Below are 26,652 nucleotides of genomic sequence, written 5' to 3'. Positions count from 1 at the left end.
GTTTTGCCATTTTTTAAGTTCTGTGTTGATTTCCTTTTTAAAAATTTTAAAGTTTTCATCATAGAGGTCCTTCACTTCTTTAGTTAAGTTAATTCCTAGGTATTTTATTTTTTGTGGGGCTATTACAAATGGAGTTGCTTTCCTAATTTCAGCCACACTTTTCTCATTGTTGGCATACAGAAAAGCCATTGATTTTGGGGGGTTAATTTTATAACCTGCTACTTTGCCAAAGTTTTGAATCAGCTTGAGTAATTTGGGAGTGGAGTCTACGGGATTCTTTAAATACAAGATCATGTCATCTGCAAAGAGGGAGAGTTTTATTTCTTCTTTCCCTATTTGGATCCCCTTTATGTCTGCATCTTGTCTTATTGCCGTAGCTAGGCATTCTAATAGTAGTTTGAAGAGAAGTGGAGAGAGTGGGCATCCTTGTCTTGTTCCTGAGTTAAGAGGAAATGGCTTTAGTTTTTCACCATTGAGTATAATGCTGGCTGTAGGTTTGTCATATACAGCCTTTATTGTATTGAGGAATGTTCCATGGATTCCTAAGTTTTTCCAAAACCTTCATCATAAAGGGGTGTTGGATCTTGTTGAATGCTTTTTCTGTATCTATTGATATAACCATGTGGTTCTTATTCTTGCTCCTGTTGATGTGATGAATAATATTAATTTATTTGCGTATATTGAACCAGCTTTGCATCCCTGAAATGAATCCTGTTTGATCATGGTGTATGATTTTTTGGATGTATTGTTGAAGTCGATTGGCCAAAATTTTGTTGAGAAGTTTTGCATCAATGTTCATCAAAGAAATGGGTCTATAGTTCTCTTTCTTTGATGAGTCCCTGCCTGGTTTTGGGATGAGGGTTATGATGGCTTCATAGAATGTGTTCGGTAGTGAGCTTTCTCTTTCAATTTCATTGAAGAGTTGGAGGAGAATTGGTGTGAGCTCTGCTTTGAAGGCCTTGTAAAATTCCGTTGTAAAACCATCTGGTCCTGGACTTTTCTTAACTGGGAGGTCTCTTATTGCTGTTTCTATTTCAATGCTTGATATGGGCCTGTTAAGCTGGTTTAACTCATCTTGGTTTAGTTTTGGCATGTCAATATTTGCTAGGAAAAGGTCCATTTCTGTCAAGTTCTCAAACTTATTAACATAAAGTTTTGAGAAGTATTCCCTTATAATGTTCTGAATCTTGGTTGTTTCCATGGTGATGTTTCCATTCTCATCTCTGAGTTTATTAATTTGGGTGTGTTCTCTTCTTTTTCTGATAAGATTTGCTAAGGGTCTGTCAATTTTGTTAAGTTTTTTGAAGAACCAACTCTTTGTTTTGTTGATTCTGTCTATAGTTTTTTTGGATTCTAATTCATTTAATTATGATTTAATTTTGATTATTTCTTTCTGTCTACTGGATTGCGGTTTATCTTGCTGCTCTTTCTCAAGGAGGTTTAGATGTGTCATTAAATTGCTAGTTTCAGATCTCTCCAATTTGTTGATGTAGGAGCTCAGAGCTATAAACTTGCCTCTGAGTACTGCCTTTGCTGTGTCCCAGAGGAGCTGGTAATTTGTGTGTTCATTTTTGTTGAATAGCATAAACATTTGAATTTCCTTTCTAATCTTTCCATGACCCACTCTTGATTCAGCAGTGTGTTGTTCAGCCTCCATGTTATACCGGACTTTCTTTTGTGGCTTTTGGTGTTGAGTTCTAATTTTATTCCCTTGTGGTCAGAGAGAATGCAAGGTATAACTTCAATGTTTCTGAATTTAGAGAAGTTTGCTTTGTGGCCTAAAATGTGGTCTATTTTAGAAAACGTTCCATGTGCTGCTGAGAAAAACGTGTATTCTGATGCTGCTGGGTGAAATGTTCGGTAGATGTCTGATAAGTCTAGTTGAAAATAATTAAATTCTTTAGGCATTTTCTTTTACTACTAATTTGAGATGTCCTCAACCCTGGTAAAAACTTCCTTAAAGAAATTAATTTTAGTTAAATTAATTAAGTAAATAAATTAATTTTAATGAATTGTTTTCTAATATTCCTTTGAAAAATTAAGGATTTATTTATACATGAGCACATTTATTATGGTAATATTTTTGTTGACTCCCTAGTCTAACTATAGTGTCTTAAATGTTAAATTTTCAGTCATATAAATATGAAATAGTACCTCTAAGGCAATGAAATTTATCATCATGAGAAAAAAAAATCTCAGCAGTCACAGCTTTATTAATCTGTGAGGGCATTTCTGATTAAAAAATCATTGGATTATATTTCAGAATATCAGAGTAATATATAGCTCACAATACTCTTAGTCAACCCGAAGGCATAGTTGCTAGACTTATTTAGGAATATATTCCTTAGGCAGAATATATAGGGAATATATTCTTTATGCATATTAATGCAACAGGACTATTTATTTCCATTGTTTTCATATTTTAAAAGAAATTGATAGATTAATTTTAGTACCTCGACAGTTTCATTTCTATTCTGCTTATTGAAATGTTGAAATCATTCTCTATTAAGTTTCTCTCCCTCAGTGCCTTTGTCACGTGATTGGCATTGCTGGCCTCACTGTCCTGGCTAATGCTGTTAGGTAACCCTTTTTGGCTCTGCATTGCCTTGTTCCTGGTACTGAGAAGCCGAAAAAGTTTTCTTAGATATCTCAATGTTGTCTTTTCTGTACAACTCCAACGGTGTTTTTATGGGTTGTTTATTTACTTTTCATTATTTTTGGCCTAGTTTTCCTATTGTAACATTTATTTGCCTCCCTGTCAATAGGTAGAGATTAAAACTTTCAAGTATTTCCTACCTTTTTACATAAGTCACTTAACCCTTCAGTTTTGATGCTAGAGGTATGGAAGCTTTTCTCCATATACCAACATTCCCCAGTCACCACTTTAATTCTATTATGAATTGAATAAAATGTTTCGGGTATTTGACAGAGCTTAATTGTTCTTAATTTCCCTTCACTTTAATTCTACTGCATATATCTCCCTGGAGACAGCATCCTACTTTACAGATTAGGAACTTCAGTTACAGAAGACTTTCTCCCACTCCAATTCATCCACCAGTTGAAAACACTAAGTTCTCATCTTCACTTATTTATATATGTATAGATGTAACTGGATATATATATATACACATATATATGTGTATATATATATACATATGTATATATATATACATATACATATATATACACATATATATACACATATATATAAGTATTTTTTATATATTTGTTTTTTTCTGGGAGCGTTTTGCTCACATTTGGAATAGTTGATTTAAGGTAGCAACTGGGACCTAATAGATAAACTATCTACATATTACCTCTACATATGGTCAATTTGCATGGAATATTTTTATCTTTTTCCCACTATGGTGGCTAGGTTACAGGAACAAGTAGAACAAAAAAAAACAAGGCAAAAGTTTTTTTACTTTTTATAATCTAACTTTGAAATGCTCAGAACACTATATCCATCAGTGTCATGATTCTCTCCAAATTTTGAAGCAACCTGCTAATAGGAGACAGTCACATTGTAAGAACATTTATTGGTAAATACTATTGCAGTCATTTCTAGAAATCAAAATCTACAATATCTATAGATAGAGTTAATGCATCTTTTAAATACATTTTTGGCTTCACCTCTGTGAAAGTAATTAATAATTTATCTTACATGCTTTTTAAATTTTTATCTTGATAGTATAAGAAATTCGGGTCATGCTTGAAAATTTGCCATTTAAAAACCATTAGGAAACATACATATTCCAGAAGAGCAGAAAAAAGCAGTTTAGCTCCTTATTAGCTTTTTCAATGATTAAACACAAGAGGAATCAGCTTTGCCCTACGAAGTGAGTACAGCTCAATAAATTAATCAATGAATCAGGGACTGAGCATATGGCAAACAATCTACTTTCCCTAAGATATTTTAAGCCTAATCAAAGTAGTCCACTTTCTTTCAATGCTGTAGTGAATTTTTTCACAGATGTGATTTTTCATCACACACTCTGTGTTTTACAGGCATTCTGGAATGCCTGCTTTTCTAATAATTCAGTGCTTCACTGAGAGTATATTAGAATTGTGGAAGTACACACCTGTAATCCCAGTGATTTGGGAGGGTGATGAAGAAGAACTGCAAGTTTTAGCCAAGCTGCTCAATGGAGTGAGATTCTATTCCAAACATGAAATCTTTTTAGAAATGTTGTGGATAGAATTTAGCAGTCTGGAGGTCATTCTTTTATACAACCACCATTAAAAAAATGTATTTGAAATAGCTCTGGAGAGACTGAGGAAACATCCAGTATGGTTGGCTCTTCTTGATCATGTAATTTTTGTTAAAGTTTAAGAGAAAAATGAAATATTGACATGTGATTTGATGCCAATTCAGGCATGTGTCATATCCTGTTCACAGTAGAGAAGGCTCACAAAATCACTTGGTTCATAACAAGACAGACATTGATACCTTTTAAAATTCTTCTGATCAATTTACTGTGACCTTTGTCTCTATTGATAATCTTATATGGTTCCCAAAGGATGTTGAAAACATCCAAGTGGCCCTTGGAAGGAGAAAGGTTCTCTACCCCTAAAATGTTCTTTTATCATGTTTATTATGAAAGTTCCAGCGTTAGCTGTGACGATTAATCATCATTGACTATAAGTAGCCACTGTGTTAAGTGCTTTCTTCCAGTGCTTCCTTCAATCTTGCATTATAAAGGAAAGGGTTCGTTTTCAATGCATAAGATAAAAAATTCTGGATTCAGCAGTCTGAGACTTATATGGCAGTTCACCAGTGGTAAAAGCAGTCCACATTCAGTTTATCTCATCTACTTCTGTACCTCCAGAATTTGTGTCTAAATTCCAGGATGGAAGTAAAGAAATATCAAAAACTGACATTTTAGAAGAATGATCTCTGCATCAGCTTAGTACAATCCATATAAAAAGACCTTAATTTAAGCACCACATGGACAGCTAAGGGCTAGTGGGTCATGACTACAATTCTGGGTATTTGGGAGGCTAAAGATCTAAAGATCTCAGGTGAAAATTATCCTATGCACTGAAAAAAAGACAAAATAGGCACTTTCTTACATGTTATGATAATGAGAACTAGGTCACTTAGTGATTTGCCATTAAATGACAATGAAGTTAATATTTTTGTTTTGTTTCTATAATAGAGAAAGGCTCAGTGACTATGAATGTCTTTGTTAGCATTTTGTCTGCAAGAGTCTTTGACACTTTCTATATAGCTTGTTCATCCCAATCATCTATGTCTTTCAGTCCAGATCAGTGTGGGATAGCAGGATTAAGGATATTTCCTCATTCTGTATGGTCAGTATTTAAGTAATGGTATTAAGTTGCAATCAGAATGTGAAGTCAGAGCCATATTTTGAAGTATTGCACAATGCTTCTTCCACTGTTGTCCTGGATCAAAAAGTAAATATTTCAAGGAATTTCCATAAACCTTTCACCTGACATGACTATTAAGAAAAGTAATTACAAATTTTGGAGTATTTGCAAGATGAAAGTCAGAACACTGTACTTTTAATTTTTTTAATTTTAAATTTTATTGCAAATGTGATTTACGGAGGGATTGCAGTTACATGAGTCAGGTAATGAATACATTTCCTTTTGAACATTGTCACACCTTCCCTTATTCTATTCCAGGTTTTCCCCTCCTGACTTCCCTCCCCACAAAGTTGGTTTTATTATTATTAATAATAATAAGTTTTTTATTGTGAAAATACCATACAGAGGGGTTACAATTACATGAGCAAGAAAATGAGTACATTTCTTATCAAGCATTGTTGCCTCCTCCTTTGTTTCCCCTTCCCATCCCTGCCCTCCCATCCCCCCACCAAAGTTGTAAAGTTCGTTTTTGGACATAGCATCTTGTACATTTCATTGTTGCAACAGGTCCACCTGTATCCCAATTTCAACAATTTGTTTTTTCCCTTCCCCTCCCCAAATTATACCAACATCAAATACAGTGAAAACAGGGGTTATACCATGGGGGAGAGACATACAAAACAACAAAGAAATCACCACATAAATATGTTAGAAACAATAGCAAGAAAGAAAAATCATTTGAGTCCTTATCTTGGGGTTCACTTCACCTAACATCAATGTATCTAACCTTTTCTGCATGTACTAGTTATTGCAAAAAAAGGAAACCATGGGACCTATGTTTCTTTGCGCCTGGCTTATACTTTTTAAATTGTATTTTATTATAAAGATGTACAGAGGGGTTACAGTTACATGAGTAAGGCCATGAGTAACATTGTCCATCTTTGTTACCCCTTCCCTTGTTGTTGTTCCACTATCCCTTCCCTTCCCCACCTCCCAAACTCCTTTCCCCCCACCCCAGAGTTGTTCTTTGAAGTACAGGCCAACCTTGCCAGCCATGAATTTTATCCCTAAAACTTAATTCAAAGTTTAGAGTTTAGAATGCAAATGATTCTGCTAGTTCCTTTTATTCTGGTCCTGGGAATTGAACTCAGGGCCTGAGTGCAGTCCCTGAGGGTTTTTTTTTCTTCTTCTCAAAGCTAGTATTGGCTAGTGCTCTACCATTTGAGCTACTGCTCCACTTCTGGATATTTTGGGTGATTAACTGGAAATAAGAGTATCCAGACTTTCCTGCTGTGGTTGGCTTTGAACTACAACCCTCACTCAGAGCTTACCCTCCTAAGTTGCTAGGACTACAGTCAGTCATAAACCTCCAGTACCTGGCATTTCTTCTAATTCTTTCTCAAGGATCAATATGAGACCATAAAGAACACTGGCTTTGATCAGTTTTGATCTCCAATTATGTTATCAAACATCGCTCAGAATATTTTCATTTGCCCTTCCAACTCTCTTCCCTCTTCTGATGTCTTTATCACAGAAAATTTACACGTATGAAGCAGGCAAATGGTATTCTGACCTTCTGGCCCATGGCTCAGTTATGACAAAGTTCATCTGTGTCTAAAGGAGGAAGGGAAATGATCTTCTTGGGGTTTTCACTTCACAGACTTCTTCAAGCAGGGTGACCACATGTGGATATTTCTTGTCAAACAGTCCTTTAGATGACAGCTGTTGATTTAAAGCTTCCTACAACCTCCTCCCTTCCTTCAGCTGGTGTCAGGATTTTAAAAAGCTCTTGGGAGAGTTTCTAGTTCTTTCATATACTTTTTAAAGTGTATGTTTGTTATATCAAAAGCATTTGAGGTGAGAAAAACTTTCTAATGTTCCCCATCTCTCTTTAGAGAAAAAGTTGGGGAGAGGGGAAAGACAGTATGTGGCAATAAGGGTTGAATTCTTTTACAGTGTCTTCCACTGAGGGTTTATTTTATTAAACACAGAATTCATAAGCAAAGGCTTGAGCCTGATGAATAAAATATTGTACAGATAACCAAGCTCTGATTGCTTACTGTTAGTGACATCTATTGCATTGTCTTCACTAATGATCACAGGAATATAAAATGTCAATATATCTAAACAATATGCTAATCTTATTTATTAACCTTAATGCAAATAATATTGTAAGTTGTCTAAGTTGGAAAACTTACACATAATTTATTATGATAGCAATTTCTTCTAAAGACAAAGCAGAACAAATAATTGAAACTTTAGAACAGTGAATGGAAGAAGTTACAAGCATTAAGTATCCAAGTTGTAAGATTTTAGTGCTAACTTGAATTAATATGCAGATATGTGATTTATGGTTCATGCAATGTACATCATAACTGAACTCATCCATACTGTAATATTAGTTTAAGCAAACTTTCCTACTTTAATCAGTGAGATTTTAAAGCAACTATTCTTGGTGATTCTTTGGAATGTAAATTTTAATAATTGAAATACATACACTGAGACGCAGAGGAAAAGCCCATGAGTAATGAGCAAGGTGAATTAAATATTTATTCCAATGAAATTATTCACAGAGGCTGCTTGGTTTTTAATGCTGGGCAAAGTATTGTCAAATACAGGATTCTTATTGACATAAACAAATTTAATGAAGGAACACTTTTTACTAACTCCAGAAGGAAAATCACTAAAATTACTTTAGGATTTACATTTATCACTTATCCTTTACTTAAAGAATCTTGTGTCAACTTTAGTGGTAAAGAATCTTGAGTCAGTCTCTGGAGCAGATGACATTTTGATGAAGCATGAGTTTTTATTAATGAAACAGATCTATAAATCTTTTCTAATAGATTTTTTAAGAGGACATAGCTTTGATTAATGTGTCCTTGGAAGAAGAGTTTGAAGTCCAGCATAAAACAACTAATTGCATTACTTCACATGAAACTCTCTTTAGCCTGTGTCTTGTCTTCCAAAGATAAAATTCTTTTCAAGTAAGAAAACATATTTTTTTAAATGAAGAAGTTTCGAATTGGCATACTGAAGTTATTTCTGAAACAAGCATTGGTAAATTCATATGTAAATTATAAGAGAGTCAAGACTTTGGCTTTATCTATTGGATTTTGTTATACCTGTTTAACTCTGCCATAGTTGCATAAAAGTAGCCATAGATAATATAAAAATCAATAAGGTGTAATAACTACTGTTACCAGGTTTACCAAGCCTTCTTCTAAAAAGTTAACATTATGCGTTCTATTCTATTGACTTTCTTTTAAAAGTACTGTTATTTGAAATCAGAGTTTCTAGGCAGGCACTCTACTTCTTGAGATGCATTCCAGGCCCTAAAGTTAATTTTTAAAAGTACTTTAAAGCATTTTAGCTGAAGTAAAATTAATTTTGAAATCAAAGATAACAAAGAGGATAACAATGACAATTTTTTTTGCTATTACTGCTTATGCTGTTACTAATATGGTATGGCATTTGGTGCTTCAAACGGAATGAAGTGCTTGGTAATTCAGGTCCTTATTGAGCTTTTATGAAATAAACATTTTTGGGTGAACTAGAAGAAATCACATTGTCATCAGAGTAGCTCAGAATAAGTGAAAGATAAAAGGTCGACTACACAGCTAGAGGTACCCCCAAATCAATTCTAACTTAATAGTTTATAAGTGGGGAGAATTAAGCTACAAGACTGAACATCCATTTTTCTAACTCTTAAGTAAATCTCTTCACTCAAAGACTATATTATTAACATTTAATTCCTCTCAGGTTCCCAGATATGCTACAGACAATAAATCGTTCCCTACTTGCCTCTGCTTGTCATAGAAAGATTATATCTGATATGTGGGACCACAAAGAAGAACCAGCAACCTATTTTTCTTTAATGCTGTACTTCAGTGATGCAAGTGGGAGAATTTCATCTTTTCTGATCATCCTTCAGTCACTCTTTCCTCAGTGACATAACACTTTCTCATAGAGCTTGAGGTATTTCAAATGTTTGGGAATGATAGTTTTAACTGAGATGTGTCACACTCTTTAATTTACCTAAGAAAGACTGACACCATAAATTGCTAGTGAAGTCTAGAGATTGATGGGTTGAGCAGCAAAATTCACACACAAACAGCAATTATCCTTACCTGCTCTATTATTTTTTAAATTCATGTTCAAACTCAAGTTGGAACACATAGTTCCTTTCTAAATGGTAACATGTGAAATAATATTCATCAGAAATTAATGCTAAAGTCATAATCCCATACTCTAGAGCAATAAAGGAAAACTGCATGAAAGCTCTCATAAAAGAACACATTTTAAGAGAATGTAACATATAACTTTATTTATTCATGGCTACTGGGTTTTGTTTGTACTTAGATTCATGAACTTATAGAATACTTAAAAGAAAAAACGGAAAACCTTTGCCACACACTTACAAATGTTCATCAAATAGTGAGGCAGAAGCAGAGCAAACAACACTCCAATCACGTCATAAAACTGTATTACACACAGTGACTATGTACACTGAATGGATGTGAATAAATGTTATTAAAGCAATTATGACACCAAAACATTCTCCCTTAGATACAACCAGGCTTAAAGTCTGTTTATTATCCCTTTCTGCATAACTATATAGCAGTTACCACATCGGTATTGTTCACAGACTGAAATGGTCAAAGGCTATTCAATTATCCAAGAACAATAAAAATACACTTATTTATCAAGACATATTTTAGAAATTGAAGATCAGGAGTCAGCTTCCTAGCCTTCTCTAATTTCACCCTTCTCACCCTTTGCTAAGCAGAACTCTATTCCTATTTCCAAATTGTGTGTGTGTATGTGTGTGTGTGTGTGTGTGTGTGTGTGTGTGTGTGTGTGTGTTGAATAAGAAGAAGAGGAAGAAAAAGGTTTTTGAAAAGAAAATCCTTTAAATGAGCAAAATATTTGATGAAAATAATAAAGCTCGTAATAGTAGTAATAATCTTATAAGACCATCTATGATTTATATTCTCTCATAGCTAGCACTCTACCATTTGAGCGACAATTACACTTTTGGCTTTTTCTGAGTACTTTATTAGTGATAAAAATCTCACAGACTTTCCTGCCTGGGCTGGCTTTGAACCATGAACCTCAGATCTCAGTATTGTGAGTAGCCAGGATTAGAGGTGTGAACCATCAAGGCCCAGTGAGACTACTTGTGATTTACATTTACTTTTCTCTTGATTCCATAATATAGGTGAAATATAGATCACACAAAAATACCTTTGATTGAAATAAAGGAACAAATAATATTTTAGTAAATTCAGAATTTTCCTTGTGGTATTTTAAGTGTCTATTCACACAAAACAAATGTTATTAAAAAAATTCCTACTTACTGAAAATTATGGAAGATCCATATGCTACCTGAATGCACCACGATTGGAAATCACAACTTATACCCATTACTTTTTCTACTTAGGATAGCTATAGTTGTGTTTCATTGAAAACTGATATCATCCAGATACTTACTTTCCTCCCCTTTTACTTCCTTTCCTGTAGCAGCTGCCTTCCTTTTCTTGTTTTGAGCAGCATACAACAATATGTGACTTCTGCAAGTTTAATAATTTGCAGTCTGTTCACTCAGTTTATAGTATCATCTAGAATTTTCTATTCTTGACTCTGAAGCATAGGGTTAGGACTAATTTTCCAGCCTCACGTTTGTTTCTATATGAATCTTCACCTCCAATTAAAGTGTCCAGGCTCAGTTTATTCAAATTATTTTCAGAACTGGAAATTGTGATACCACTTTTCCTCTCTTGCTGCCATTTTTACTACTGCAGCCCCCATTTCTAAGTTTATATCCTGCGAGAGACCTTCCTGGACATCTCAAATTGTGAATGTTGTATAAATAATTCTGTTTCTGAATCGCTGTTCCCTTGAAAGTTAATCCTTATCATCTCTGTTGTATATAGAACGTTATTTTAAGCACCGGAATTAGTACTTGACTATTTAAATTTGGCTAGCTCAACTTCCAAAAAGAAACCCAAAATGGAAGAATGGATCTTTCCTCTACTAGAGCAATCTGGTCACTAGTGTTTCAAACCATCATCTGGGTGTCCTTGAGACTTCATAGTCATTTCTGTAAGCTCATAATGGCCTGCCAAGGACTCCCAAGTGTGATAAACAAAGGATAACAACCAGAGATATAATATTGGATATTGTGTCTTTCATATGGTGTGACATTAAGGATGTCAAGAGGAACAGCTTTGCCAGAAATTATTTTCAACTTTTTCCTACCTTCAGAATTTGTAGTGGGACCAATTCTAAATCATTAAGTGATGTTTGGGCCATTTTTACACCAATGCTTAGACCAGAGGAATGTGTGTGAGTATGGTTTTGTGCTATTGTAAATTTTGTGAAAGTACTGTCACAGGAATTTGTTAATTGTATATGAATATTTACTTATTTGTTATGCATTTATTCTATTGCTGGTTGTTGGTTTAAGTGTTACTTAAATTAACTTATGCAAAACTCATTTACTAAATAATCAAAATAAATACTACATGTAAACACAATATACTGCTTTGATCTGAAAGACAATTTCACACGATTGTGGCCCTGTTGAAGTTAAAACTAATAGCTGTTCTTTTGATATAAGAATCTAACCCTCAATTTTGTTCTTGTTCTTTTAGGAAAACCATAGTCTATTTTATTACTGTGTAGAGATAATCAGAATATGGGAACATACTAAAAAGCAAAACCCTGATGACCGGTTCTAAATTAACCATTTTGATTATATTTTAGCCTGCACTTGATCACTTTTAAAATTTCTTAATGAAACTCTCCTTAATTAAAAAATATATTCAAGGGGCTGGGAAGGTGGCTCAGTGGTAGAGCATGCATGAGGCCCTGGGTTCGATTCCTTAGCACCACATAAGCAAAAAGAAAAAAAGCCAGAAGTGGCGCTGTGGCTCAAGTGGTAGAGTGCTAGCCTTGAGCTGAAGAGTTGAGGGACAGTGCCCAGGCCCAGAGTTCAGGCCCCACGACCGGACCCCCCTGTCAAAAAAAATATATATATTCAATTAATTCTCTAATTTTCCACTTATATTAAAATTTCATACTTAGATTTGTGAGGGAATGAATTTTATGAAATTCTGGGATAAATACATATTGCCATATCATTGTATCTAAATTAAAACATTTCACCTTCTCAAATGTTTCAGAGTCTGGTCTTACATTTAGATTACAGATACATGAGTGAATGCTTTTTTCAAATTATCTGAAATCTTTTTTGATTCACTAATTCTTCTCACACTTTACATGTGTCTATGTCAGTGTTACTTTTTTTTTTTTCTTTTTTACATCCAGGGAATGCAAGTCTCAGTGAATACAATTAATTAAAGTATTACACACTGCCTGGTGTCAGTGACTTTTGCCTGAAATCTTAGATACTTAGGAGGCTGAGATCTGAGAGTTGCGGTTTGAAGCCAGCCCAGGTAGGAAAGTTTGTGAGACTCTTATCTCCAATTAACCACCAAAGAGCTTTAAGTGGAGCTGTGGCTTAAGTGATAGAGCACTAGCCTTGAGCAAAAAAGCTCAGGGATAGTGTTTAGGCTCTGAGTTCAAGCCCCAGGACTAACACCCACATACATATATGACACAAAATATTAATAATAATAATTCACAAAATGAAAAATATGTTGCCAAAATATTAAAATGATATTTGAAATAAGAAAGAAACAAAAAGTAGACTGCATTCTTTTGGAAAATAAGTTCTATTTGGGATCTTGCAAAAAATTTTAAGGTATCTATAACTTTCCATTCTTGGTTTTAGAAGTGAGATTTAGACACCTCTCTGATTTGTATGTTTAAGTGAAACTTCTCATAATACCACTACGTTTGAAACAAAATGCTTATTTGTGATAGCAAAGAATGTATATAATGAATGTCTTTACATTTTATCAACTTTATTTTCACTTGTAAATATTGGTAACATTTAAAGATGAGTTCATAAAACAGCAATGAACAAATCATGGCTATTTATATCACGCATTTTTAATTACTTTAAAATGCAGTCATGCACTGTTACAATAGAAAGGGCCCCAAATCACAACTGACCCAGGATAATGAGCAAGCTATAGCTTTAACATGAAAAGTGGGCCAGAAGACAATTTAGGGAAATATGTATTTCTTCATGAATACTTCATGTTTCACTTATTCCTAAATGAATGTTCATTTGAATAACACCCATCAATATTCAATGTTGGAAACATGAATGTATGAATATCCTGTAAATGAATATATACATGGCCAAAATTTAATTTGGCTCTTTGTTATAAAAAACACAAACAAAACAACAACAGGAAAAATTACTGTTAGAATTATACCTTGGTACCATTCCCCATACACACAGAAGAACATTCTTTGTGGATAGTTATCATTGCCATTCAAATCCTGCTTGAATTTTTCAGTTTTATAAATGAGGTAAACTAAATTTGTTCAAAGAGCTCAGAATGAAATATATGTATATTGAGACGATCATATCAAAAAATAAGAATAACCATGCTCAGTATGAAAGGGAGCTACCATGTATGTCTTTTTGTGAAGGAGTCTTCACAACAACAATGGTGTCAAATTCACATAAGAGAGCTTCCCTTTAAACTTTAATACCAGTTTTAACCATAAAATCCTTTACTGGAATAATCGTTTCTGGCACTGAAATAATTAAGAAATTATCAAGCCAATCTTGATTTCTCACAAAGTTTTGTGATAGCAAGGAATTCTAGATTTCTTGCAAAGAATTAGTATGTCAAACCACTTACAGGCTTGTAATTATTGAAGCCTCCGTTTAACTCTACACAGCCATAGAGATATTTTGGCAACTGTGTGCCTAGTAAGATTGTCTAGACTTTCCAGTCCTGTGGAAATTTAAAGAGCTTCCACATTGTGATCAGTAAAAAATGTCTTGAAGTTTCCTCATTTTCTACAAAAGAGAGCAAAATATTTTATAATGTATATTTATAATTTATAAGATCTTAAATGGTTGATAATTTGTTTTTAAGATCTTATATTTAATATGACTTGCAATTTATCTTGTCAGGTGATCATTTAACCACACAGTTAACACAAGCACCTTTCCCTGGTGGCTTTTGTTAACATATGCAATTGTCACTCCCCAAGAACCAATGATAATCTCCCTTCATTTAATTTCAGTGTTGGCATATTTTGACATTTTCATGACCAATTATATACTATGAGGCAGAAAATAAAATAGTTAAATGAAACATTATTTTTACTTTGTATTTTGATAAAATAACAAATGGTTGCCATTGACAATTGCAGGTCCTCAAACTAACTGTAGCTAGAGTGCCATTTCATATTCCACCACACAACAGATTGGATTAAAAGATAAAACACGGCCATTTCATAAAGTATATGTCATTGCCAACTAGTTGGACTTAATGATTTCACATTGTATTAATAAGTCATTATATCATTTTACCCTGTTACTTTGTACAACAATTTATGTTGTAATAGTCTCTTCACAATAAAAATTAAATTTAAAAAGAATTGAAATATAAAGTAGTTTCTTCTTGTGAGTAAAATAAACATCTTGGAAATTGATCCCAGAAAATCATGGCTTTTTGCTTTTAACAAGATGCATCCCAAACAGAGAGACCAAAACAAAACAAAATAACAAAAAAAGAGCAAAGAAAAGTCAAATGACCCACCTTTTCCAGGTCAAAAGTAATTACATAAATATTAGGCATTAGTTACTCATTATAAACAATGTTATCTATATCTAAGTGAAATACATATTGAGATTATTTTATCTTTAGAACAGAGAATTTATTAAATCCCAAATATTAATATTATGCAATTAAAATAAAACTAAAGTAAAAATATAGAATAATATTTTCATAAATTGAATGTGGCAATAGTCAATCTCATGACAGCTTAAATTAATCTGAAAGCTACTATTTATCTGTGGAAGTCTTAAAATAGCAATAGCAATTTTAAATTTTATCCTGTGGATTGTTTACATTTTAAATGTAAAATTCATGTGACCAAAGTACAACTAATGTTATTGGATTCAATAAAATTTCTTATGATTTTTTTGCCTATCAGAGGAATTTATAAGTAAAGATAGCCAACCCAGTAAACCAGATTAAATAGGGCAAAAGCTGTTGGGAAAAATATTCGCGAATAGGAGTCAATTTTGGCAATGCGAATGTGAATCCTTCCTTCCCTCCAAGATCCTGTTTTGCAGTCTTCAAAGCAGCAGAAGAAGCTGGCACAATCTTTGCCCTCCAGACATTGGTACCCATAATCATCTTCCCCTTGAGGCAGAGCAATGCTGTTCATTGGAATCAGAGTGGATCCAGCATGGAGACCAGGGGATACCTGAGACAATAACAAAAACAACTTGAGCAATCCAAGGAAAGATCCGTTTCACCCCTTTGAGGCAAACTCTAGGAAACCAAGGTGCAGTGAAAATAAACTTGACTTCCAAATACCAAGCAGTCTCAATTAATGTTGATTTAGTTGAAGACTACACCTTCTTTTGTAACAGCTCTCCTTACCTTGCAAGATTTAGTAGAAAATAAATAGCCCTGAAAATAGATCATATTTTATATCTTTAGAAACTGGTCCATCATCACCAATTTTTGTACTTTGCTAAGCTGCTGGAATACTATTGAACCAAGCCTCAAGCTCACTTTTCCACTAGGAAGCTCCAGGATAGCTTAAGATGTCCATCAACAACACTGGGATGGCAGGCATGTGCAACTCTGCACACTTTTTTGTTGTTGTTGTTGGTCGTGGAGCTTGAACTCTGGGCCTGGGCACTGTCCCTCAGCTCTTCTGCTCAAGGCTAGTGCTCTACTGCTTGAGCCACAGCGCCAATTCTGGTTTTCTGGTGGTTTATTGGAGATGTCTCATGGACTTTCCACCTGGGCTGGCTTTGAACCATTATCCTCAGATCTCAGCTTCCTGAGTAGCTAGGATTACAGGCATGAGCCACCCATGCCCAGCATGACAGATCTTTTGAAGAGGACATTTCAAAAATACTAGACTCCTAAATGTTAGGAAAGAATTAAGTTAAGTGAAAACATGGGTCAAATTGATCCATGGCTTTATCATTTAATATTTAAATAGCATACTTTGATATGACAATGCAAGTGAAAAAAATTAAAATCCAAATTTGTTATCTAGTAATTGAATTTTAGTTGCCAGAGATACATTTTGTATGTCACTCACTCTGTGCTGCCTTTACTAGCAATGTGGTATGTTTCTCAGAAGGTGTCAGTGCTGCATGGGAGAGGAGAGTAATGGTATTAGAATGCCCACAAGTGGAGAAACCCTGCTAGTAGAAAATTGAAATAATATCTACTTTCTGGGGAACAAATTCTATTTCTATCACAGTGCCTCCTTCACAGATTCTTAATGACTTTCCATCTACCTATTTACCACCCCTCAATCCAAATTCATAAAACGAAAATCCTACATTTCAATAAATGAGGAATGTGAACCAAAATATACTGTACCTGAAAAATAGCTAAAGACTTGATTATATCAATAAAATAAAATACAGTTGAGGCCCAGACATCTGACATGGAAATAATAATGATACAGTTCATTGAATGTGCTATTCTTTATTACTTCAAAAACTCACTAAAAATACAGCTAAACATTTTAAAAACTTGATCCCAACCTTCCCATTAATGATGTATATATCCAGTTAGTATTATATACCATATTACTTGCATATTAATAATTGAAATATACAGAGTATATTTTAAACATCAATGCATATAAATATCAATTATTATTAAGCAATTGCATTGACAATGAAATATAAATTATACATGTATAGGTAATATTTATATAACTATTATTTATAGTATGTGCTGATGACAGCAGAGACACTGGTAAAATAATCTAAGTAGGAAATATTAGGCTCTTTAATATTCTGAAATAATGATTACTATTACTAATTTCCCATTAAAAATATTAACATGTGAATTTCAACCTAACAACTGGTTTTCTTCACCATTTGTACAAAATCTTTAAAAAATATCAGCTCCAATGTTCAAAATGTATAAAATCTAGCCAGGTACTGGTAGCTTATAGCTGTAATCAAAACTACGAAGGCAGCTGAGACTTTCGGATGACTGTTCAAAACCAGCACCCATAGAAAAGTCTAGGAGGCTTAGCTCTAATTAACCACCAAAAAGCTGGAATTGGAGCGATGGATCAAGTGTTATAATGACACCCTTGAGCAAAGTAGCTAAGAGAAAGCATGCTAGGTGCAAGCCCTAGTAACTGCATAAAAATTGCCAAAATGTATATTAGTATTAAAAAAACAAAAAGGCAGATTTTAGTGCTGAGGAGCTTATCTATTTGGTGTTAGAATTTGTGCTGTTTCTCAGTATCAAAGAGAATATGGAAACAGACGAATGGATAAAGCATATATATGAAAAAACTGGCACAGAATGATTAGAAATATGGTGAAAACACAATCCTCACAGAAAAACCAAAAACAGAAAGGTTAGACTGTTATGAACTCTGAAAGATAGCTATTGGGCAGAGAATTTTCTTCTCCACTTGTTCATTTTTATTCTAATTATTTGAACACGTAATAGTGTTGCTTGAAATTTAGTTCATTTTAATAAAAGTTATTCCAGGATTAATCTGTTTTCATTTATCTGTGGTAACAAGTAGAAAGAGAAAGATGAAAGAATGACATTAAGAAGTCAAAATAGAGCAGGGAGGCTTTGGGTGGTACCCAGACGCCTGCAGAGGGGCATTTTAGGACCATTGTTACACTGGCATTAAGTGTTAATTCTGTCACTTCAAAGCAGCCCATCACTTGCTGACATTTTGCAATTACTTAAGGAGCTGCTGCTTTCTCCTCTTCCCCCTCCCTCCTCATCTTTCTCCTCCTCTTTCTCCTTCTTCTCCTCTTTCTCTTCCTCTTCCACTTTTGGCTTATTTTACATTTTACAACTGTCATATAATGTCTCCCTTTGCCAAAAAATACACTTAAGGTAAAAATAATAGAATATATGAAATTATGCTGTTTTGTTATGTTAATACCTTATCTGAACTATAGATTATGTTGCTTCACATAGATGTGTACTTAATGGAAAGTACATCATTTTGCAGGGAAGAGACTGAGGTGGGCGTGGCACAGAAGACACCTTCACCTAGCATTGTCCCCCAAACACCTAGCTTATGGCTGTCAATGGCATGCTATTCCTTGCAAAATTTCAGTAGTCCATCTTTATCTCTCTCTTTTGCCATTCAAGTATATTTGCCATATTACTTCAAATTATCTTTCCAGCACATAGATCCAATTATGTCATTCTGCGTGGCAATGCTGATAGGACAAAATTAGAAGTCATAACATAGTTCCTGTTTTCTGAGCCACCATAGCTTAATAGAACTTTCTCCTGACATAGATGTCTTATAGTTGCATTCCAATATAGAAGGCAATTACAAAAGGTGACTATTGAAGACTTGAAATCTTACTTAATGCTATCAAGGTACTGACTTTTAAATTCTATTTTTTAATAAATATATTTTTATTGTAAAAGATACTGTATAGAGAGGTTACAGTTACATGAGTAAGGTAATGAGTACATTTCCTATCAAGCATTTTTATCTTCTCCTTTGTTTTTCCCCTACCATCCCTTCCCTCCCCACTTCCCCAACTCCTCCCTTTCCTGCCCCCAAAGTTGTAAAGTTCATTTTCAACATGTCTTGTACATCTCATTGTTACAATGGGTCAACCTGTATCCTTGTTTCAGCATTTTGTTATTTCCCTTCCCCTTAACCTATATTCGTTTTCACCAACCTAGCCTTATGTAACTGCTGGATACTGTACTGAATATTATAACCTGAAACATATACGAGAGTCCACTTTAAACTCACATCTAAGTCTCAACTCAGATAGCTGGCTGCTTCTGCCTTGAGTAGTCTCCCTATTTGTTCTAAACACTGGAACTTATTTTTCAAAGAACTTCAACTATGTGATATTGTCTCTGAATATTTCTCTGCCAAACTATCTTTGGAAGGATTAGTTATATGCTTTATAAATGAATTTACACTTGAGTTGAAAGGAAATGTTCCCATTCTTCTGTCACCCACATTTATTCAGATCTCCTTTCAACATTGTGTGTAGGAATGGTCCCAGGCATATTTCAGGGTGTCTCAAACCTGCCATGGTCTCAAACCATAAGCCAAGCTTTGTGGTATCTTCTCTCCATTTCAACAAGATGTGTGGCAACAACAAACATATTTTATGTTCTCTTAAACCAGATAATTTATCTTTTTATTTATTTTTAAAATAATGCAATTCTCAAAATATTATATGGGAAATCATCCATTGAGTTGTTCTCTCCATGGTCTCTTTCAGTAACTTTAGGTCCTTACACTGGGCAATTATATTGACCTTTTTAATCTCATTTATACATTTCCAATCTACCTCTTCACCACTAGACTTAAAGATCTATGAATACAGAGAATACATGCTCTATTTGTTTCCAAATTGCCTTGTCAATAATAAATTCTAATCTGTTTTAATTTAATTTAATCAAATTAAGAGCTTAAGAATAGGGAAGTTCTATTTTGAGATGAGCCTATCATGCTCCTGTTCAATCTATTATGTGATTTTCTGAGACTTCTACAGGTCTGTAGGCTGAATATTCAAGTATTTCTGTGAAGCTCTCATAGTTGGTAACCTCTACTTACTACAATTATATGTCTGTAGCCTTTACTTCTTCCACAAAAGATTTTGATTTTATACTGTGACATAGTTAATGCAATTAACTTTATTTTTTAGATCTTCTTAAAGGATATAATCACAGAGATATATCTAAATCAATTTGTAATATGTAGTAAGGAATCCAACACATATTGAATGAAAACATGGAGCAAGTCAAATGTTATTGACACAATAAAATATAAAGAAATGTCAAGAAAAGGAGAAGAGCTAGCCACTGGGAGTTCATGCACATAATCCTAACTACTCAACAAGCTAAGATTGAGAAAACATGGTTTGAATCTAGCCCAGACAGAAAAGTTCCAGAGACTATAGGTCCAAAATGACTAGCAAGAAGCTAGGCCAGAGGCCTGGCTTAAATGGTGAGAAGAGCAGTCATGAGCAAGCAAGTAGAATGAGCTCAAGTTCCTGAATTTAAGCCCTACTATCTCCAAAAAGAAAGGGGAGTGGGGGGAGGGAAAGAAGGGAGGAAGGAGAAATGGAGGAGCATTTTTAAGATGATTTTCTTAATGAGTTTATTCAATATAAAAATATCTGTTGTGTTCAAATATCGACCAAATATAAAGAAAACAAACCAGGATATGTTTTTGAATCCTAAGCAAATGAAAAGATGATAAAAGGAGATTTTAGTTTTGTTTAATGATGCTTTCCAGACAAAGTCATTGGTAGAGATAGAGGAAAGGAGGGGAATAAACCAGAGAGGTATGGACAAGATGTCACAGAATCTGAGTGTGGATTTCACATGATTTTCTTGGATGATGAGAAGAAATAGAGGAATGCCACAAAGTCTTCAATGGGAGATGTTAAGTAACAATAAACAGAGCTAGCTGTACTTTGTAACAACACGCACTAATTTATCATACTAGCAAGACCATATGTCTGGACTGAGATCCAGATTGGTAGTCAAATTTGGTAACTGATCCAAGTATTTCAAAATGTCATTGCTTGAACTCATAAAGCACATGGTTGAACCAAAGGAGAGTGAAATATGATATTTTGATATTATTAAAATGCTTTAGATGCTCATATAGTCAGTTACATTGATTGAACTTTTGCGACTTGCCATTTAGTACTTCATAGTGATTATTTAATTATTATTTCATGCTTTTCTTTTCCTTAGTATTTTGTGTCCTGAGTTTGATGCTATACTTTTGAGGAACAGCCTACTGGGGATTGAACTGACAGTCGCATATCTGTTAGGCAAGCACTATACCACTTGAGCCAAAACCTAGTCCTTCTGCTTTTAGTTTGTTTTTCTGATAGGTCTTATACTTTGACCAAGCCCAACCTTGTACCCAAGTCTTCCTGCCTTTACTTCACGTAGCAGGATTGCAGCTAGGCACCACCATTGTATGGTTTTTTTTTGAGATAGGGTTGTTTTGATTGCCTCAAAGCAAAATCCTACTCTTTCTGTTGTTCAAGGAGCCTTAATGTTTAAATGTTAACATTAAGTCTAAAGTAATAGTATTTATTTAAAACATATTCTAAAATAATACCTAGTTTAAAGAAGTCCTTTTGTGATTGTTTGCTTTTCTGAACATTTCCTTTCCCAGTATTTTTTCTCCTGAGTAAGTGTGTCATCCAGGACTGTGGTTAAAATGGCCAGATCTGAAGTCAAACTGAATGGCTGTTACCTCACAGTGCCCTTAGGAAACCAATAGCACCTATTTTTTACAGAAGTGGGATTAAATTAGAAAAATCCATGGGAGAATACACATTGTCTGACTTGAATGTTATTTTTATTCTAAACTTTATTCTTTTTTTTTTTTTTTTTTTTTTTTTTTGTCGGTCGTGGGGCTTGAACTCTGGGCCTGGGCACTGTCCCTCAGCTCTTCAGCTCAAGGCAAGCGCTCTACCACTTGAGCTACAGCGCCACTTCCGGTTTTCTGGTGGTTTATTGGAGATAGGAGTCTCACGGTCTTTCCTGCCCCAGCTGGCTTTGAACCTCCATCCTCAGATCTCAGCCTCCTGACTAGCTACGATTACAGGTGTGAGCCACCAGCGCCCGGCTAAACTTTATTCTTAACTTTCAATTAATTTTGTTAAAAGCTAATTAATTGTTATTTTTATTCTAAACTTTATTTTAGTGTATGTTTTTTGTAGACACTGTACAGAGGGTTTACAGTTACATGAGTAAGGTAATGAGTACATTTCCTATGGAGCAGTTACCTCCTCTTTTGTTTTTCCTCTATCATTCTTTCCCTCCTCCTCACCTCCCCAACTCTTCCTCCTCCCCAAGTTGTAAAATTTATTTTCAACATTCTGTCTTGTACATCTCAATGTTACAATGGCTCAACCTGAATCCTTATTTCAATTAACTCCCTTAAAAGAGCAAATAATTGGAGGCAGTAAGTAAAGAACTGTAAATGAAAATAGGGAGGAATTGGAAAATCTAAATATGATCCATAGCTTTTATTATAGACAATTGGTATTAAAATATTTTATTTTAATCTAAATATTTAGCAATAGATATTAAACTTTGTCCATTTGTGGATCATACTATGATCCAAATATGATCTATAAAATGAACATAAAATAATGCCATGTGAGTGATTCACAGGCTGTTTGTATACTGCCATTTATCCAAATTGTACTGCCAGAAATATGTTCTGCTTTCTTGAAATATTGTTGGGAACCAATCAAAACAAAACCTGTCAGGCTTTGCTCCTTGGAATATAACATGAAGGGTAAAATATGATTTAAAACTATCATAAAGTTTTATAAACTGATGAGAAATAGGAGGTACAGACCAAAAAAAAAAAAAAAAAAGAAGTGTCAAACCCTAAACCTTAGTAAGTTAATAGCATGGAAACCTTGATGATTTATTGTAAGATAGGCTATATGATCTTCTTTGAAAACATTTACTGAAACTGATTATAAAGTGTCTTTATTTTAATTTTGGAGAACTACAGTACTACATCTCTGAATTGCATGAGAATAGCTAAATAAAACAGGATACAAGTCTTGTCTGGTGGTGTGGCTCAAGTTGCACAGTGTCAACTTGGTAAGTACAAGATCTTGAATCCAAACCCTAGTATCACCCACAAATGAGTGGGAACAGATAAATAGCTTGAGATCTGGCACTGAGAATGATCTATGTCTGAATCATGGATCTTCCAATTGCTAAGATGTTCTTTCACAAGTCACTGAGCTCATGCTTGTAGCATTGCTGGGAGTATAAAGGAAATTGTGCATGTTAAATGCTCGAAGAGGTGTCTGGAACACTAAAATATTATATGAGTCTATCAGGTTGCTATGATTGCTATTAGGAAAAGAAATTATGGTCATCATCCACTATTTCATCATATTACAGTTCATAAAATTGGTTTGAATACAAAAATTTTCTTACTATATAAGTTAAAGCAGATACTAGAAGATTAGAAAAAAGGAGTAAAGATGTACAATGTCCAAAAAAAAGCCTCATTACCATGACATTATGTTCCAAAGTAGGTCAATTTTAACATTACTGAATGATGCTAATCTCTAAATACAAGCCAAAATTTTCAAAAGCAAACCCTACTACAAAACTGGAAATAGGAAAGAAATGTTACATGAATGTTTTAGGTGCAGAAGCTGTACTACTTAATGGAAATTTGTTATAGTATATAAAATCCTTTGCTGCAAGGAGACCCAATAGAAGATATTGAGGTAACATAAATAAATTGAGTTCTCTCAATGGAGCAATGCTTAGTACTTTAGTTTCACCTTGATTTCACTTATCTTCTGTCATAGACCTCCAATGTCTATTTACCTAAGAAATATAACACAGATATTAAAAACAGAGTCATAAAGGAAGTTAGATTTCATGAATCAGATTTTTTTTTCCCTTAACATACCGAAGCCCTGTTTTTTAGCTTTCTGTCTCTAGTAGTTTTCCCTTTTTGGTTGCTGGTAAAATAATGCAAGGTTCCATATTCCATCAAGGCTGCAAAGACGAAAATGAAGCACACAGACACAAAGAGATCCATGGCGGTCACATAGGAAACCTTAGGTAGTGACTTTCTAGCAATCGTACTCAGGGTTGTCATGGTCAACACTGTAGTGATACCTGTGAAGAGAGGATAAAAAATATAGAAGATTGAAAGTATTTAAACAGATATTTTTATTCTTCTGTTCGCTTTGGCAGTACAACTGAAATAAACGAAGAAAATAAATCCTAGAAATCCTGGATATGATTGCCAGTGATTTACAAAGACAGTTGCTGGTGACCATACTGCTGACATTATGTTCAAAGCACTATTGCCTGTATGTGTCAATCATAATCATTTCAATTACTGTAGATTGCAAGTTTATTCCCTATACCCATCCTTCCTCCACAATAGTAACAGCTGGTAAGTAGTTGCCTGGAAGCACTTTATTTGCCACCTCTGTGCAGCAGACTCTGACCACCCAATAAGAAGAGCTAGCCATGAGGATCTAAGTCGGGAATTAAAGTGATGTCTAACCAGTGCCATTACACATAGGAGAAATGTCCTGCTTTCTCTCCTTAGTGTTCTACAGAATACAATCGCTGAAACACGAGCAACTATCTTAGACTATCTTTCTATTGCTGAAAATCTACTACACAATATAAAATTAAAAGGTTCCTGAATTCCTCTTATGGCTTTATGTCATACCTCTAGTATGTTATATCATCTACCTGCCTTTGCTTACATGTGAGAAACAAATGGCCTTCTAGGGAGTGATAGTGAGTTAAGGTGCTCTGACATACACATTTAAAATTAATTGGTTTTCTTATATGAAAACTTCTATCAATAGATAATATTTTATAATATTTATATATTTTAAAAATAGATAATATTTAGTCTGGCACTGGTGGCTCATGCCTATAATCCTAGCTACTCAGGTAGCTGAGATCTGAGGACTGCCCTTCAAAGCCAGCCGGGGCAGGAAAGTCCCTGAGACTCTTATCTCCAATAAACCACTAGAAAACCATAAGTAGTGCTGTGGCTCAAGTGGTAGAGTGCTCGCCTTGAGCTGAAGAGCCCAGGGATAGCCTCCAGGCCCAGAGTTCAAGCCCCATGACAGACAAAAAATAAAATAAAATAAATATAATATTTTTAAATCTCCTAATTTAAGTAAAGAATTCAAACATAATTATCACAGAGAAACAACTCATTAGCACTGAGTAAATATTGTATTTGTTAAGAGTTCATCATGTTTAACCAGGTATAGTGGCTCAGACCTATAATATAGTTATATAGGAGGCAGAGATCAGGAAGATAGCAATTGTGGACATCCCTGGAAAAAAGTTGGTGAGACTACCTCAACCAATAAAAAATGTCGTCCTGGGCAGGAGGTTGGGAGGGGGGACTGCCATTCAAACCTTACAAGATATGTAAATGGAAGGACCAAAGTCCAGCAGGCCTAGAGATAAAGCAAGACTCTATTTGCAAAATAGCAAGAGTAAAAAGATCTTGGGCCTTGGCTTATGCCCTTACAAAGTGCATACTTTGTAAGCATGAAGCCAGTGAGAAAGCAAAAGAAAAAGAGAAAGGAAAAGATTAAAAAAAAGTAAAAGAAATATAATAATCTTGTTTAATTGGAATACTCCAGAGCCACATCAGTCACTGTCCATCTTTGGAAACATCTGTCTCTCTTTAGCTGCTAGCCTTGTAATTCTTGTAACTATTAGTGTCAGATCATCAAAATTATAGATCCATTTCTATGCCTCTTTTAATATATACCATCATAATTCTCATTCTTTATCTTAAAAAATACGGCTCGGGGGCTGGGAAGGTGGCTCAGTGGTAAAGCGCTTGCCTTGCATGCATGAGGGCCTAAGTTCAATTCCTCAGTGCCACATAAGCAGAAAAAAAAGCCAGAAGTGGTGCTGTGGCTCAAGTGGTAGAGCGCTAGCCTTGAGCTGAAGAGCTGAGGGACAGTGCCCAGGCCCAGAGTTCAGGCCCACGACCGGACTCTCTCCCCCCCCCAAAAATATATGGCTCTATGAATGAAATTCATAGCACTCTCTTGGGGGCAGCGGGGAGGGAGGAAGGAGTTGGGGAGGTGGGGAGGGAAGGGATGGTAGGGGAAAAACAAAGGAAGGGTTAACAATGCTCAATAGTTAATGTACTCATTACCTTACTCATGTAACTGTAACCCCTGTGTACAGTATCTTTACAATAAAAAAATGTATATTAAAAAAGCACCACATGAAATGCCAGTGTTTCTTGATCAATATTGCAAGATCTTTGATGAAATAAAGAAATAGAAAGCTCTTAGCTTTCCATTCAGTCAGAGCCAAGACATGTGTCCTACCACCTCTCACATGCATGTCTCTACTTCAATGATTCATGAAACAAACAAATGATTCAATGAAACAAACAAATGACAAAACACAGGTATGAGGAACATGGAATGATAAAGGCAAATGTAAGTTCAGTCTGTCTCTATTATCAATTAAATTTGTGACTTGAAGGAATTTCCTCAAATCCTCTTTGTCTACCATCTATACAGAAGGGTTTTGCTAGGTTCCTACAATAAGTAGATCTAAAAAATGTATTTATTGTCAAAGCATAGAGACTATTGATTTAAAGATTTCATTTTTTCTTTATTTTTATGTATTAAAA

The 26,652-nt window shown here is 34.5% G+C and overlaps 1 protein-coding gene across 1 annotated transcript in view; it reads right to left on the bottom strand.

The window, feature by feature from the left end:
- Positions 1-9,595: 9,595 nt before the first annotated feature.
- The window catches only part of Gabrg1 (gamma-aminobutyric acid type A receptor subunit gamma1), a 69,294-nt gene continuing 52,237 nt past the window's right edge, over positions 9,596-26,652 (bottom strand). Inside the window, exons 8-9 of the mRNA XM_070012238.1 lie at positions 23,917-24,128; positions 9,596-15,699 (exon numbers count right to left, since the gene is read on the bottom strand). Of these exons, the coding sequence (XP_069868339.1) occupies positions 15,430-15,699; positions 23,917-24,128 (482 nt within the window). The 3' untranslated portion in view covers positions 9,596-15,429. The remainder of the gene's footprint in view (positions 15,700-23,916; positions 24,129-26,652) is intronic.

This window comes from Dipodomys merriami, unplaced genomic scaffold, assembly GCF_024711535.1.
Source record: "Dipodomys merriami isolate MVZ:Mamm:240054 unplaced genomic scaffold, mDipMer1.0.p SCAF_9, whole genome shotgun sequence".
Classification (NCBI taxonomy): Eukaryota; Metazoa; Chordata; class Mammalia; order Rodentia; family Heteromyidae; genus Dipodomys; species Dipodomys merriami.
This window is presented reverse-complemented; position numbering and strand designations above follow the sequence as displayed.